We start from the raw sequence: 13,862 nt of genomic DNA on the forward strand, positions 1-13,862 counted from the left end.
ATGTGAATAAATTATCTGTTAACATTAAGGAACATAGTCATTATGGGATAGTGCATACTTGCTACCTAAAAGCACCCGGTCAATTTTTTTTACAGTGGCACAAAGAATTGTGATTTTAATGGATACAAAGTGTAGAATCTCTTGGTATTGCAAAACAAGTTTTCTTTCAGAACATATACTTACCAACAGGATCAGTGTGGGTGACATGATCCACAAAATCTCTCTTGCCCAAGTAGACAGCAATCTGTGAAAGTAGTGATAAAACAGTGTTAGGTCAATCTGAGACTGAGACGGTCATTACAAATTACATCCTCTGCCTATCACAACAATAACCTCTGCTTCCATGTAACATAACTTTGCTTTAGTTGGTTATTCATGACTTAAGGTTAAAACAGGCTTCGTTTGAGAATAATGTCCTTGCAATTTATAAAAAGGGAAAGAAAGAACAGCGAAAGGAAGAGAGAAAGAGAAAACAATTAAACAATGTTTACACGGGGGATCTAAGATGGCGGTGATCTGAGAAGATCACACTGCAGAGCTTCGCCTCGCAGCAGGAGCAGGACGGTCCTTTAACCCGCCCAACCCAGGTCATCAGGATTTTTTGGGGCATTGGAAAGATTGTGGAGCCCCAAGAAACATTTAAAAATTGACTTATCTGTATTTTAAGCTGTCCAGAAATGCCTAAAAAGGGAGGAGGAGCATCTGAGGCTGGGCCTGCAGCTCAGCCTGCAGCAGCCTCGGAGCCGATTACTCTCCAGGACCTGGTGAACCAGCTCTCGAAATCTCGTGAGATGTTGGGGAAATAGATTGAAGAGAAGCTGGCTCCAGTCTCTTTCATGCTGCAGAAGCACGAGCAGCAGCTGGGAGACCTGGAGAAGAGGACGGATGAGGTGGAGCACAGGGTCACAGTGGTGGAAGCTGATGCCAGTTCATTCAAGGAAGAGATCCAAGCCCTGAAGACGCAGGTTCATAATTTGCGTGACCAAGTGGATGATCTTGAAAACAGGGGCAGGAGAAAAAACATTCGGATCATCGGTCTGCCTGAGGGTAAGGAAGATGAGTGGCTAACGGAATTTGTTGAAGATTGTTTTCCGAAATTCCTTGACTTGGAGACTGGCATGAGAGGATTGAAGATAAAGGGGGCTCACCAGGTCGCAGCATGGAGGTCAGGTCTGGGTCAACGCCTTCGTCCTTTCCTGGTGCGGTTCCATCATTACCGGGATAAGGAGAGAGTCATAGAGGCTTCCAGACTCCAGGGGAAGGATCCAAAGGCCCTAATTTACGAGGGGTCTAAGATCATGTTTTTTCAGGACTTTTCAGCGGCGGTGATCAAGAAACGAAAATCATATGATGGTGTCAAGAGAAGACTGAAGGAGCTTGGGATTCAGTACTCCCTGAGATATCCGGCAGTGCTTCAGATCACCTTAGATGGATCCATGCATCTCTTTGACACATCGGAGAAGGCAAGAGACTTTATGGACAAACTAACCTAATTTTTTTCTGACCCCTGCGGTAACTCTGAATCTGGTGGCATCCTGTACGATTGGTAATATTGCCATCTCGGATCATGCTCCAGTGTACCTCATGGTTAAAATTAAGGATGTTACAGTGGATTCAAAGTACTGGCGAATGGACCCCTTTATTCTCATGGACAGTAAGTTTGTGGAGTATTTCTCAAGGGAATTTCAGGCATTCCTAGACATCAACATAGGCTCGGTTGATAGCTCATCTGTTCTCTTGGAAACTGCCAAAGCTTATGCCAAGGGGTTAGTTATTTCATATTTCACCAGTGGGAAGCGGCAGAAGGGTGAGCAGCAACATCTCCTTGAAGCACGATGTTGTGCCGAACATTTGTCCTAGCTTAAGCACCCATCCATGTACCTATCCAATTGCCGCTTAAAGGTCACCAAAGATTCTGACTCTGCCACTCCCACAGGCAGCGCATTCCATGCCCCCACCACTCTCTAGGTAAAGAACCCACCCCTGACATCTCCCCTATACCTTCCACCCTTCACCTTAAATTTATGTCCCCTTGTAACACTCTGTTGTACCCGGGGAAAAAGTTTCTGACTGTCTACTCTATCTATTCCTCTGATCATCTTATAAACTTCTATCAAGTCACCCCTCATCCTTCGCCGTTCCAATGAGAAAAGGCCTAGCACTCTCAACCTATCCTCGTACGACCTGTTCTCCATTCCAGGCAACATCCTGGTAAATCTTCTCTGCACCCTCTCCAAAGCTTCCACATCTTTCCTAAAGTGAGGCAACCAGAACTGCACACAGTACTCCAAATGTGGCCTAACCAAAGTCCTGTACAGTTGCAACATCACTTCACGACTCTTGAATTCAATCCCTCTGCTAATGAACGCTAATACACCATAGGCCTTCTTACAAGCTCTATCCACCTGAGTGGCAACTTTCAAAGACCTATGAACATAGACCCCAAGATCCCTCTGTTCCTCCACCTCACTAAGAACCCTACTGTTAACCCTGTATTCCGCATTCTTATTTGTCTTTCCAAAATGGACAACCTCACACTTGGCAGGGTTGAACTCCATCTGCCACTCCTCAGCCCAGCTCTGCATCATATCCAAGTCCCTTTGCAGCCGACAAGAGCCCTCCTCACTATCCACAACTCCACCAAACTTCGTATCATCTGCAAATTTACTGACCCACCCTTCGACTCCCTCATCCAAGTCATTAATAAAAATTACGAACAGCAGAGGACCCAGAACTGATCCCTGCGGAACTCCACTTGTAACTGGGCTCCAGGCTGAATGTTTACCATCTACCACCACTCTCTGACTTCGGCCGGTTAGCCAGTTTTCTATCCAATTGGCCAAATTTCCCTCTATCCCATGCCTCCTGACTTTCCACATAAGCCTACCATGGGGAACCTTATCAAATGCCTTACTAAAGTCCATGTATACTACATCCACTGCTCTACTCTCATCCACATGCTTGGTCACCTCCTCAAAGAATTCAATCAGACTTGTAAGGCAAGACCTACCCCTCACAAATCCGTGCTGGCTGTCCCTAATCAAGCAGTGCCTTTCCAGATACTCATAAATCCTATCCCTCAGTACCCTTTCCATTACTTTACCTACCACCGAAGTAAGACTAACTGGCCTGTAATTCCTGGGGTTATCCCTATTCCCTTTTTTGAACAGGGGCACAACATTCGCCACTCTTCAGTCCCCTGGTACCACCCCCGTTGACAGTGAAGATGAAAAGATCATTGCCAACGGTACTGCAATTTCCTCTCTTGCTTCCCACATAATCCTAGGATATATCCCATCAGGCCCGGGGGACTTGTCTATCCTCAAGTTGTTCAAAATGTCCAACACATCTTCTTTCCTAACAAGTATCTCCTCTAGCTTACCAGTCTGTTTCACACTCTCCTCTTCAACAATACGGTTCCTCTCATTCGTAAATACTGAAGAAAAGTACTCATTCAAGACCTCTCCTATCTCTTCCGACTCAATACACAGTCTCCCACTACTGTCCTTGATTGGACCTACCCTCGTTCTCGTCATTCTCATGTTTCTCACATACGCATAAAATGCCTTTGGGTTATCCTTGATCCTATCTGCCAGAGATTTTTCATGTCCTCTCTTGGCTCTCCTAATCCCTTTCTTCAGGTCCCTTCTGGCTATCCTGTATCCCTCCATTGCTCTGTCTGAACTTTGTTTCCTCAACCTTATGTAAGCCTCCTTCTTCCTCTTTACAAGACATTCAACCTCCCTTGTCAACCAAGGTTCCCTCACACGACCATTTCTTTCCTGCCTGTCAGGTACATACATATCAAGGACACGTCGTATCTGTTCCTTGACAAAGTTCCACATTTCCACGACATCCTTCCCCGAAAGCCTATGCTCCCAACTTATGCTCCTCAGATCCTGACTTACAGCATCGTAATTACCCTTCCCCCAATTGTAAAACCTACCCTGTTGCACGCACCTATCTCTCTCCATAACCAAGGTGAAAGTCACAGAATTGTGGTCACCATCACCAAAAGGTTCACCCACTAACAAGCCCATCACTTGTCCCGGTTCATTACTGAGTACCAAATCCAAAATGGCCTCCCCTCTGGTCGGACAATCTACATACTGTGTTCGAAAAGCTTCCTGGACACACTGCGCAAACACCGCCCCATCCAATCTACTTGATCTAAAGAGCTTCCAATCAATATTTGGGAAGTTGAAATCGCCCATGACTATTACCCTGTGGCTTCTGCACCTTTCCAAAATCTGTTTCCCAATCTGTTTCTCCACATCTCTGCTGCTATTGGGGGGCCTATAGTAAACACCCAACAAGGTGACTGCACCTTTCCTATTTCTGACTTCAGCCCATACTACCTCTAAAAAGGCAGATCCCCCTCGAACTGCCTTTCTGCAGCCGTTATACCATTTCTAATTAGCAACGCCACCCCCCCCCCCCCCCTCCTTTTTTACCACCCTCCCTAATCCTACTGAAACATCTGTAACCAGGGACCTCCAACAACCATTCCTGTCCCTCTTCTATCCATGTTTCCGTGATGGCCACAACATCGTAGTCCCAGGTACCTATCCACGCCTTAAGTTCACCGACCTTATTTCTGATACTCCTTGCGTTGAAGTATACGCACTTGAACCCATCTCTGTGTCCGCAAGTATTACCTGTCAGTGCTACCTTCTTCACAGCCTCCCCACACACTTGGACATCCTGACAAACAGCTAGCCTACTTGCTGGACTACAAGTCCGGATCCCATCCCCCTGCCAAATTAGTTTAAACCCCCCCGAAGATAGCGAGCAAACCTACCCCCCAGGATATTGGTGCCCTTCTGGTTCAGGTGCAACCCGTCCTGCTTGTACAGGTCCCACCTTCCCCAGAATGCAGTCCAATTGTCCAAATACCTGAAGCCCTCCCTCCTACACCATCCTTGCAGCCACGTGTTCAACTGCACTCTCTCCCTATTCCTTGCCTCACTGTCACGTGGCACCGGCAACAACCCAGAGATGACGACTCTGTCTGTCCTAGCTTTCAGCTTCCAGCCTAACTCCCTGAGCTCTTGAATGACCTCCCCACCTCTCTTCCTACCTATGTCATTGGTGGCTGGCTTTTGCAAAGAAGGAGCTGGCTTTTGCAAAGCAAAGGTTATACGAGCATGGTGACAAGCCAAACAAATACTTAGCATACCTTGCCAGAAAGGGAAGTGCCCCACAAACCATTACAGTGATTAGGGAAGGGTCTGGGAACCTAACATGTGATCCTAAAAAGATTAATGTGGTATTCCAGAGATTCTACTCTAAGTTATATCAGTCTGAGAATTGTGAGGAGCGGCAGGCCAAAATGGAATCCTCTTCTAGAGATCTGAAGCTCCTGGGTGTGACTCCCGAACAACAGTCCTTTCTCAATGCCTCATTATCAGAGCAAGAAGTGCAGGAAGCTGTGAGGCAGCTTCAGAGTGGAAAGGCGCCCGGTCCTGACGGACTTCCCAGTGAATTCTATAAGGAATTTATAAGTATACTATCAGGCCCGATGCTGAATATGTTTAATGATTCATACAGTCTTGATTGTCTCCCACCATCTCTGAGAGAGGCCAATATTTCACTTATCCTTAAAAAAGGGAAGGATCCGAAGACTGTGCTTCACACAGGTCCATCTCGCTCTTAAATGCGGACTTTAACATCCTCTCTAAGGCTCTTGTGTTAAGGCTGGAGACTGTGTTACCCTCTATTATTAAAGAGGATCAGACGGGCTTCATAAAGGATCGCAGATCCTCCAATAATGTTAGGAGGCTGCTTAACGTAATTCAAGCATGCCAACAGCAGTCAATACAGGGATTGGTGATTTCTTTAGATGCAGAGAAGGCATTTGACCGAGTTGAGTGGCCGTACCTTTTCTATACTCTAGACCGGTTTGGACTGGGTGAAGTTTTCATAAGATGGGTAAAGGTTCTCTACAGTGTACCTCTCGCTGCGGTCATTACCAACGGGGTACGATCAATCAATTTTAATATTTCTAGGGGCAGCCGGCAGGACTGTCCCCTTTCACCATTACTTTTTACGTTGGTGATCGAACTGTTGGCAGAGGCCATTCGTGGGGATCTCAATATATCAGCTCCAGAAGTGGGGTAAAAATTACATAAGATCTTGTTGTATGCAGACGATGTTCTAATTTTCTTGACAAATCTAGCAGTCTCAGTGCCTTGCCTGATACAATGCATTCACGCATTTGGCACTTTTTCAAGGTATAAGATTAATTTTGCTAAATCAGAGGCTATGCCTATGGGTGGTCTTACGAAAGAGTTGGCTCTTGAGAGTGACTATAGATTCCCTTTTAGGTAGTCACAGGGGGGTTTTGTGTATTTGGGCATATTCATTACTCCAGTTCTGGATTGGCTGTTCAAAGCCAATTTTACTCAATTATTTGAAAAAATTAAACAAGATCTCCAAAGATGGTAGGCACTTCCAGTCTCATGGTTAGGTCAGATAGCGCTTATTAAGATGAATATTCTCCCTCGTTTGCTTTACCCTATATGGATGCTCCCCCTGATTTTCAATAAACAAACAGTCAGGAGACTATACGGTTGGTTCAGCTCCTTTATCTGGCACTGTAAATGGCCCCTCATTAAATTAGCCAAACTGCAGTTGCCTCACTGATTGGGGGGAGTAGACCTTCCAGACATTAAAAATTACCAATAAGCTTGCTTTTGACCTATGTAAGTGATTGGGTTTGTGGGGACCCTCTTTCAATATGGCTAGATATCGAAGTCTCCCAGGCAAAGTGCCCCCTTACCAGTTTGCTGATTTTGGACAAGGTGAGGACAGTTAGGGAATATTGCCATAACCCAATAGTCATCAATACTGTTAAAGCATGGAGGGCAATTCGGCAGAGGGAAGGTAATATTGGCAAAACATCTTTGTTTACATCTTTAGTGGGTATGCCGGGTTTTCAACTGGGTATGATAGATTCAGGATTTAAACATTGGGCAGCTAGGGGTGTATCTTGCATGAGTGATTTATTTGAGGGAGATGTAATGATGTCCTTCGATCAGTTAGTACGGAAGTACGAGTTACCTAATAGAGACCTCTTTTGTTTTTTTCAAGTTAGGGATTTTATTCAAAAAAGACCACACTTTTGACTGATCCCTACAAACCTGACATAGAAAGAAGGGTACTAAGGGCTAAGAGTACACTTTCTGTCAGTACTCTATATCACCAATTGGGGGGTGCCACCTTAGATGAGTCTGATCGACTCTGCATGATGTGGGAAAGAGAGCTGGGTGTTGAAGTTTCTTCAGAGGCATGGGAGGATATTTGGGAGAATGCAAGGAAGATATCAATTTGCAATAGGACCCATGCTTTACAGTTGAAGATTCTCCACAGGGTCCACTTAGCCCCAGACCGTTTGTCAAAATTTAAACCAGGGGTATCTTCGGCATGTCCCAAGTGCAAGTTCTGCACAGGCACTCATACCCATAGTCTTTGGTCTTCTGACAGGCTTCAAACATATTGGAGCGCTGTAGTGGGTGCAATGGAGAGGATTTTAGGTGTAGGGGCGGAGAAGGATCCTATTTCTCTCCTTTTGGGCCTACTCATTGTATTTCCTGCAGACGCGCATAAGAAAAAACTTTTCAATATTCTTACGTTCTGTGCAAGGAAGTATATCTTGCTTGGTTGGATATCCGAAAACCCCCCAGGCCTGTCGGGTTGGTGAAAGATGGTTATGGAGCATATTCCCATGGATTTTCTCACAAATATGGCACACCACAAAACTGAGAATTTTTACAAGACATGGCAACCCTTTTTGAAATACTTGGACACAGATTTATCTGCCACACTAACAAGGGCTTTTATACAGCCGTAACGATTGTGTTTCATGAGTCCAATATACAGGGAGGAGGAACTGTGAATGTACAAGTGTTTTGTTTGGCTGGGTTGAGTTATTACAATTTATTTGTTTGTTGTTAGGTATTTATTTATTTAGTTAAATAGCTCGTTTAGGTTTTTTTTAATTTTACATTTCTCTATATATGTTCAAACATTCGTATAGGAGGGTGGGTTGGAGAATTTTTTTTATTATTTGGTTATTTTTGTACTGTTTTGAATTGCATTGTTTTGTATTTGTTGTAATATTTAAAAATCTATTTTTTCTTAATAAAAATATATTATATATAAAAAAACAATGCTTACACAATTTCAAGATATCACAAAGTATTTCACGGCCAATGAAGTTTTTTTTTAAAAAATGGTTTTAATGACAACCAATTTTCACCAAAATAAAGTTCCACTAAAGCAAAATTGCTAACTTCTCATTGATTAAGAGGAAGACATTGGCTAGGAGAACTCACTTTTCCTCTTCTTTGAATGATATCATGAAATATTTTACATCTTCAAAAAGTTGAAAAGAATAATTTTAAAATTTTAATCTGCAAATCTAGACATCTAACATTGCATAATTCATTCATGACCAAAGTGCTTTACATTTAAGAGACCATTTGGACTATGTGCTTAATTCCTTTCGTGAGATTTATCATAGAATCCCTACAGTATGGAAACAGGCCAGTTGGCCCAACAAGTCCACACCGACCCTCCAAACAGTATCCCACCCAGACTCATTCCTCTACCCTCAATACTGTACATTTCCCCTAACCAATGCACCTAACCTACACAGCCCTGAGCACTATGGGCAATTTAGCATGGCCAATTCACCGAACCTGCACGTCTTTGGAATGTGGGAGGAAACCTACACAGACACGGGGAGAATGTGCAAACTCCACACAGACAGTCGCCGAGGCTGGAATTGAACAGGGGTCTCTGACTCTGAGAGGGAGCAGTGCTAACCATTGAGCCATCATACCACCACCCTTTTATTCACATTTGTACAACAAATATCAAATGCAGAATTCTGGTGGATGGTCTAAGGTCTTCATAAGCTCACATTAGACTGGAGTCTTCTCTCCTATTGATGTTCGAGACATGATCAATTACAGCATCATGATTTACATGCATCTCATACCACACTTAGGAATTGGTGTTACACTAGAATGATTTTTGTTTCTGCTGTATTTTAACTAAATTATTGATTAATTAATTAAATACATCTGCACAGTTGGTTAAATGTTAGGACTACGGTTTCATTTTCCTGGCTGTGTCCTTTCCCTAACATCAAACTGCTCACACAGCCTGAATTGCCACCACATCTCGAAGTTGTTACTGTGGCATTGGAGTCTTCGGTGAAACATCGGAGGCTGGAAATCAGGGAAAGTAAGAGAGGAAGCATGAAAGCTGAGTGGAGGCGGGGTTCACATACCGATTTATCAGAAGTTGTCTTTTTGAAGACAATGTTTTTGGGAGCTGGTGGTGGTGGGTTCATCTTGGCAACAACGACGCTGGGAGCAGGGGTCTTCTGAATCTGGGGAGCACTCATCTTCTCAGGTGTGTGATAATGCAATGAGGCTGAGAAACAAACAAGTAAGTAAATGTAATTAAATAGCGGCATCTTCTCAACATAATATAATCCTGTTAAATAGATTAAAGGTGAGCTAGTAGCAATGCTAATTCCCACATCAAAATATAACTGCTGCTGAAATGATGGAGAAGTAATTTGGTAAATGACTGAAGTTGGTTGGAGATTTTTAAGTGGCCAGTTAATGGTAATGAAAGGCCTCCTTGTGCCACCACTTGTACTCTACCAGTGGGAAACCCTGGCAGCCAGAGGGAAATGTTTCTCTTGGTCAGACACTCTGCACCCCATGGAAGAACCCATTCCCCAATGGAAAGGACTTGCCTGATTTAGTTAACCTGACAGTGTCCTGATTGCTGGGTTTGCTGACTGACCCAATTAGCTTGTCTCACCAACCTACTTCTCTGGCCTCCATCACTGCCCTGGTTGAAGTTTGGCTTCAGTCATAACAGTGCCCATTGCGTCCATTGGTGTAAAACATTCTGTCTGGTTCTATTCTACCTCTTAAATATTGCAAAAGCTCTCCATTAGGTGATTAATCAGCCTTCTCTTTTTAAGAAAGAGAAGATGCAATCTATTTGTTGTCTCTTGCTTACAAATCTTTTTTACACTCACTCCAGTGCAACCATCTTTCTGATATGGTGACCAGACTGAACACAATATTCCAAGTGTTATCTATTCAATAAATGTTTCACTTAACTACTCTATTTTCCAATTCTATCCCTTTAGTTATAGATCCTAGTTCCTGATTTACTTTTTTTAATGACCGAGCCAGTGCCACTCCTTTAAAAGGCTTATGCCTTCACACTCCCAGATCCCTCTGCCACGCTATCCAATGACATCCCTATTTTCTAAACTCTGTGTGATGTACTATTTGCCAAGATGTAATACCTTACAGTCATCTGTGTTGAAATTCGTTTGCCAAATACACTTCAATTATGCAAGTTTATTCATATTTTCTTGCAAATTGTTGCAGTCCTTTCCAGCACTGACTTCCCAATCACTAATTTGGTATCATTTTCAAATTTAGAAGGCTTTCTTGTAAAGCACTATAGGATTCTTCAGTCAGTCTGACAAAGTGCTGGGAATAAATACCTCTGTTTCTCTTTAAGGCATTCCTTAAAACCTACCTCTCCGAACAAGATTTTAGTCCTAACCTAATATTGCCTTTTGTAGGTTAGTGTCAAATTTTGTTTGGTAATGTTCTTGTGAGGCACCTCAGACTATAGAATAAAAGCTATTGTTATTGTAGTCAGTGATTATCTCCAGGAATTTTAACCCTTGGGGATTTCACAATGAACTGAGATCCTCCTGTAAATGTTTCACCCTGCATTCTTGACCAAGGTGTGACTGAAGTAGATTAGATTAGATTCCCTACAGTGCGGAAACAGGGCCTTCACCCCAACAAGTCCACACTGACCCTCCAAAGAGTAACCCACCCAGACCCATTCCCTTCTGACTGATGCACCTAACACTATGGACAATTTAGCATGGCCAATTCACCTGCCCTGCACATCTTTGGACTGTGGGAGGAAACCCAAGCAGACACAGGGAGAATGTGCAAACTCCACACAGACAGTCACCTGAGACTGGAATTGAACCTGGCACCCTGATGCTGTGAGGCAGCAGTGCTAACCACTGAGCCACTGTGCAGATGGTGACTGTCTTGGATGGAAACTTGCCCCCGTGTTTCTGCTAGCTTTCTCCTTCTAGATGGAAGTGGTCATGTGTTTAGAAGGTTCTGGCTACGGATAATTGCCAATGTTTGCAATTCATCTTGTTGATAATACACATTGCTGTTACTGAATGTCAGTAGTGGAGGGAATAGATGCTTGTGAATGTAGTACCTGTCAAGAGGGCTGGATGGTGTCAAGCTTCTTGAGTGTTGTTAGTGCTGCATCCATCCAGGGAAGTGGGGAGTATTTCACTCCCTTCCTGACTTGTGCCTTGTAGCTGGTGGACAGGCTTTGGGAAGTCAAGAGTTGATTTAACTGTTGCAATACTCCCAGCCTCTGACTTGCCTTTGTAACTGTTATATTTATATGGTGAATCCACTTTAATTTCTGGTCCAGCAGTAACCCCCAGGATGTTGATGGGAGGGTGTTGGATTTCATAGATGATAATGCTGTTGAAGGTCATGGGGTTGTTGTTAGATTGTCTGTTATTGGAGATGGCCATTGCCTGGCATTTCTGTGGCATGGATATTACTTGCCATTTGTCAGCCCAAACATGGATACTGTTACATTTGAACATGGACTGCTTCAGTATCTGAAGAGGTGTTTGTAGTGCTGAACATTTATAATAATTAACAAATGTCCCCACTTCTGACTTTATGATGGAGAAAGGGTCACTGATGAAGCAGCTGAAGATTGTTGGGCCTAGTACACAACCCTGAGGAACTCCTGCAGAGATGTCCTGGGCTGAGATGACTGACCTTCAACAACCACAACCACATAAGACATTCAACTACATAAGACATCTTCTGATTCCTTTATCACAGTTTTGAATTTCAAAGGATATAGGAAAATGATTCAATAAAGTGTGTTAGTGTTCACGGTGGGGTATTATTATGCTGTTGTAGCAGTGTTATGATGTGGTGCTGCACCTACACAAGAATATGATTATAATATTAATGTTGAACAGGATCTTTTTTAGATATCGATATAGTAGCTGAAGTTACACCAATCACTTTCTCAGACTGACTGGCAAATCCTGTGATGTTCATAACTCTCTAAAACCTCTTCATTCACAGAATCACAACACTCTAGAACATGGTACAAAGTTCGAGAAGGTAGCATAACATTCAACACTACAAATCAAAGCATTCTAAAAATGGCACAGCATTGTACAGCACGGGATATTTTAAGAGTAAGTTTATTGCATCTAGCAAACCAATTTTTTAAATAGGTCATCTAATTAACCAACCTTACTGCTAGAATGCATTTGAACCCCTACAGTGTAGAAACAGGTCATTCAGCCCGTCGAGTCTACATGAAGTCTCCGAAGAACATTTCACTCAGACTCACCTTCCTACCCTTTAGCCCACATTTACCATGGCTAAACCAACTAGCCTGCTCATCCTTGGACAGTGGGAGGAAATCCACATAGACACAGGGAGAATGTACAAACTCTGCAGAGACAGTCACCCAAGGCTGGAATTGAACCCAGGTCCCTGGTGCTGTGAGGCAGCAGTGCTAACCACTGAGCCACCATGCCATTATTTTTGCAACCCTCAGCCTACTACTGCACCAGGTCCATCAATCCTACATTCTCTGCAGTTTATGAAGTCCTCACCAGTTCACCTTCTTACCTACTTATACAGTCTTCTCTCTCTAAAGGAATGCAAATATATCTCTTTTGATCCCACCTAATTATTTTGATATTCTTCCCTGGAAACTTATTTCATAATTCAATTACCCTTTTGGGTGATGATGTTTCTTTGAATCTTCTGCATAATCTGAACTTCACTTTTTCTAGAATCTCAACCCCTTGCTCCTGGGAACAATTTTCCTAAATCAAGTTTGTTAATTCCTTTAATAATTTTGAAAATGTTGGTTAGATCTCTTTTCTGATTTGATTAACTTTGGAATATAAATTATGGTAAAATTGCATTTTCTGCACTTTTCACACAAAAATCACTGGAATAAGATAGTATGGACGCAATAGTTGATAATCATTCAAATTTAAAAGATTAGATCTTATTTCATCATTTTAAAAATAATTATTCTGCTTTCTTGCTATGAGATAAGCAGCTGATACAGACTCAGAAAGATCACTCAATCCTGTGCAATATAGAAATATTCATCTTCCAGTTTACCAATCAGCCTGACTTAACACAGAACAGATAATAGAATACTTTAAACATCCAACCTCTGCCAGAAATTGAAAGAAGGACCAGTGCTTTGATAGAAGAATCTCTTGACAATTCCTTTCTTTCTTCAGGTGTGTTAGTCAGAGAGGGAGAGAGAGCCTTTGTCTTAAAATGGGGCAACCGAAATACTGAATAGTGCAGGTCAGCAATTGTACAAATTTGTAGTCATGTGTGTCACTATCTGAGCGGATTAGTGGTTGTGATAAGGAGACAATATACGAACAGCAAATCCTGCCCAAGGTTACAACGCCACATTATAAACCTTCTTTAAATAATCTTTTAATTGTCCTATTGTGCACAAAGAGGATTGTGCACAATAGGACTTCCCTCCTCCAATTTCTGAGCAGAATGTGGTTGGGAGGAAGGGGCCATTTTTTATTATTATTATTTGTTATTGCCTTGTAATAATGTGTAAGTCATGAATATATGTCACCAGAATTCCTAATCCATCTAATCTGTGAGTAATTCATCTCTCCCCCCTAGTTTAATCTAACTGATCATTAGCCATTATTCAAATGAATGGTCTTGGTCACTATCTAT

General features: G+C 42.7%; 1 protein-coding gene across 2 annotated transcripts in view; it reads right to left on the minus strand.

Annotated features, from left to right (window-relative positions):
• Positions 1 to 13,474, minus strand: part of LOC122555759 (arrestin red cell-like) — a 41,208-nt gene extending 27,734 nt beyond the window's left edge. For both annotated transcript variants that reach the window (XM_087993782.1, XM_087993783.1), the window contains exons 1-3: positions 13,322 to 13,474; positions 9,299 to 9,444; positions 184 to 244 (exon numbers count right to left, since the gene is read on the minus strand). In XM_087993782.1, coding sequence (XP_087849908.1) covers positions 184 to 244; positions 9,299 to 9,415 — 178 coding nt within the window. In that variant the 5' untranslated portion in view covers positions 9,416 to 9,444; positions 13,322 to 13,474. The remainder of the gene's footprint in view (positions 1 to 183; positions 245 to 9,298; positions 9,445 to 13,321) is intronic.
• Positions 13,475 to 13,862: the final 388 nt, after the last annotated feature.

Source organism: Chiloscyllium plagiosum, unplaced genomic scaffold (assembly GCF_037043375.1).
Source record: "Chiloscyllium plagiosum isolate Xiang-an unplaced genomic scaffold, Cpla_swu_hap1 HiC_scaffold_13, whole genome shotgun sequence".
Taxonomy (NCBI): domain Eukaryota; kingdom Metazoa; phylum Chordata; class Chondrichthyes; order Orectolobiformes; family Hemiscylliidae; genus Chiloscyllium; species Chiloscyllium plagiosum.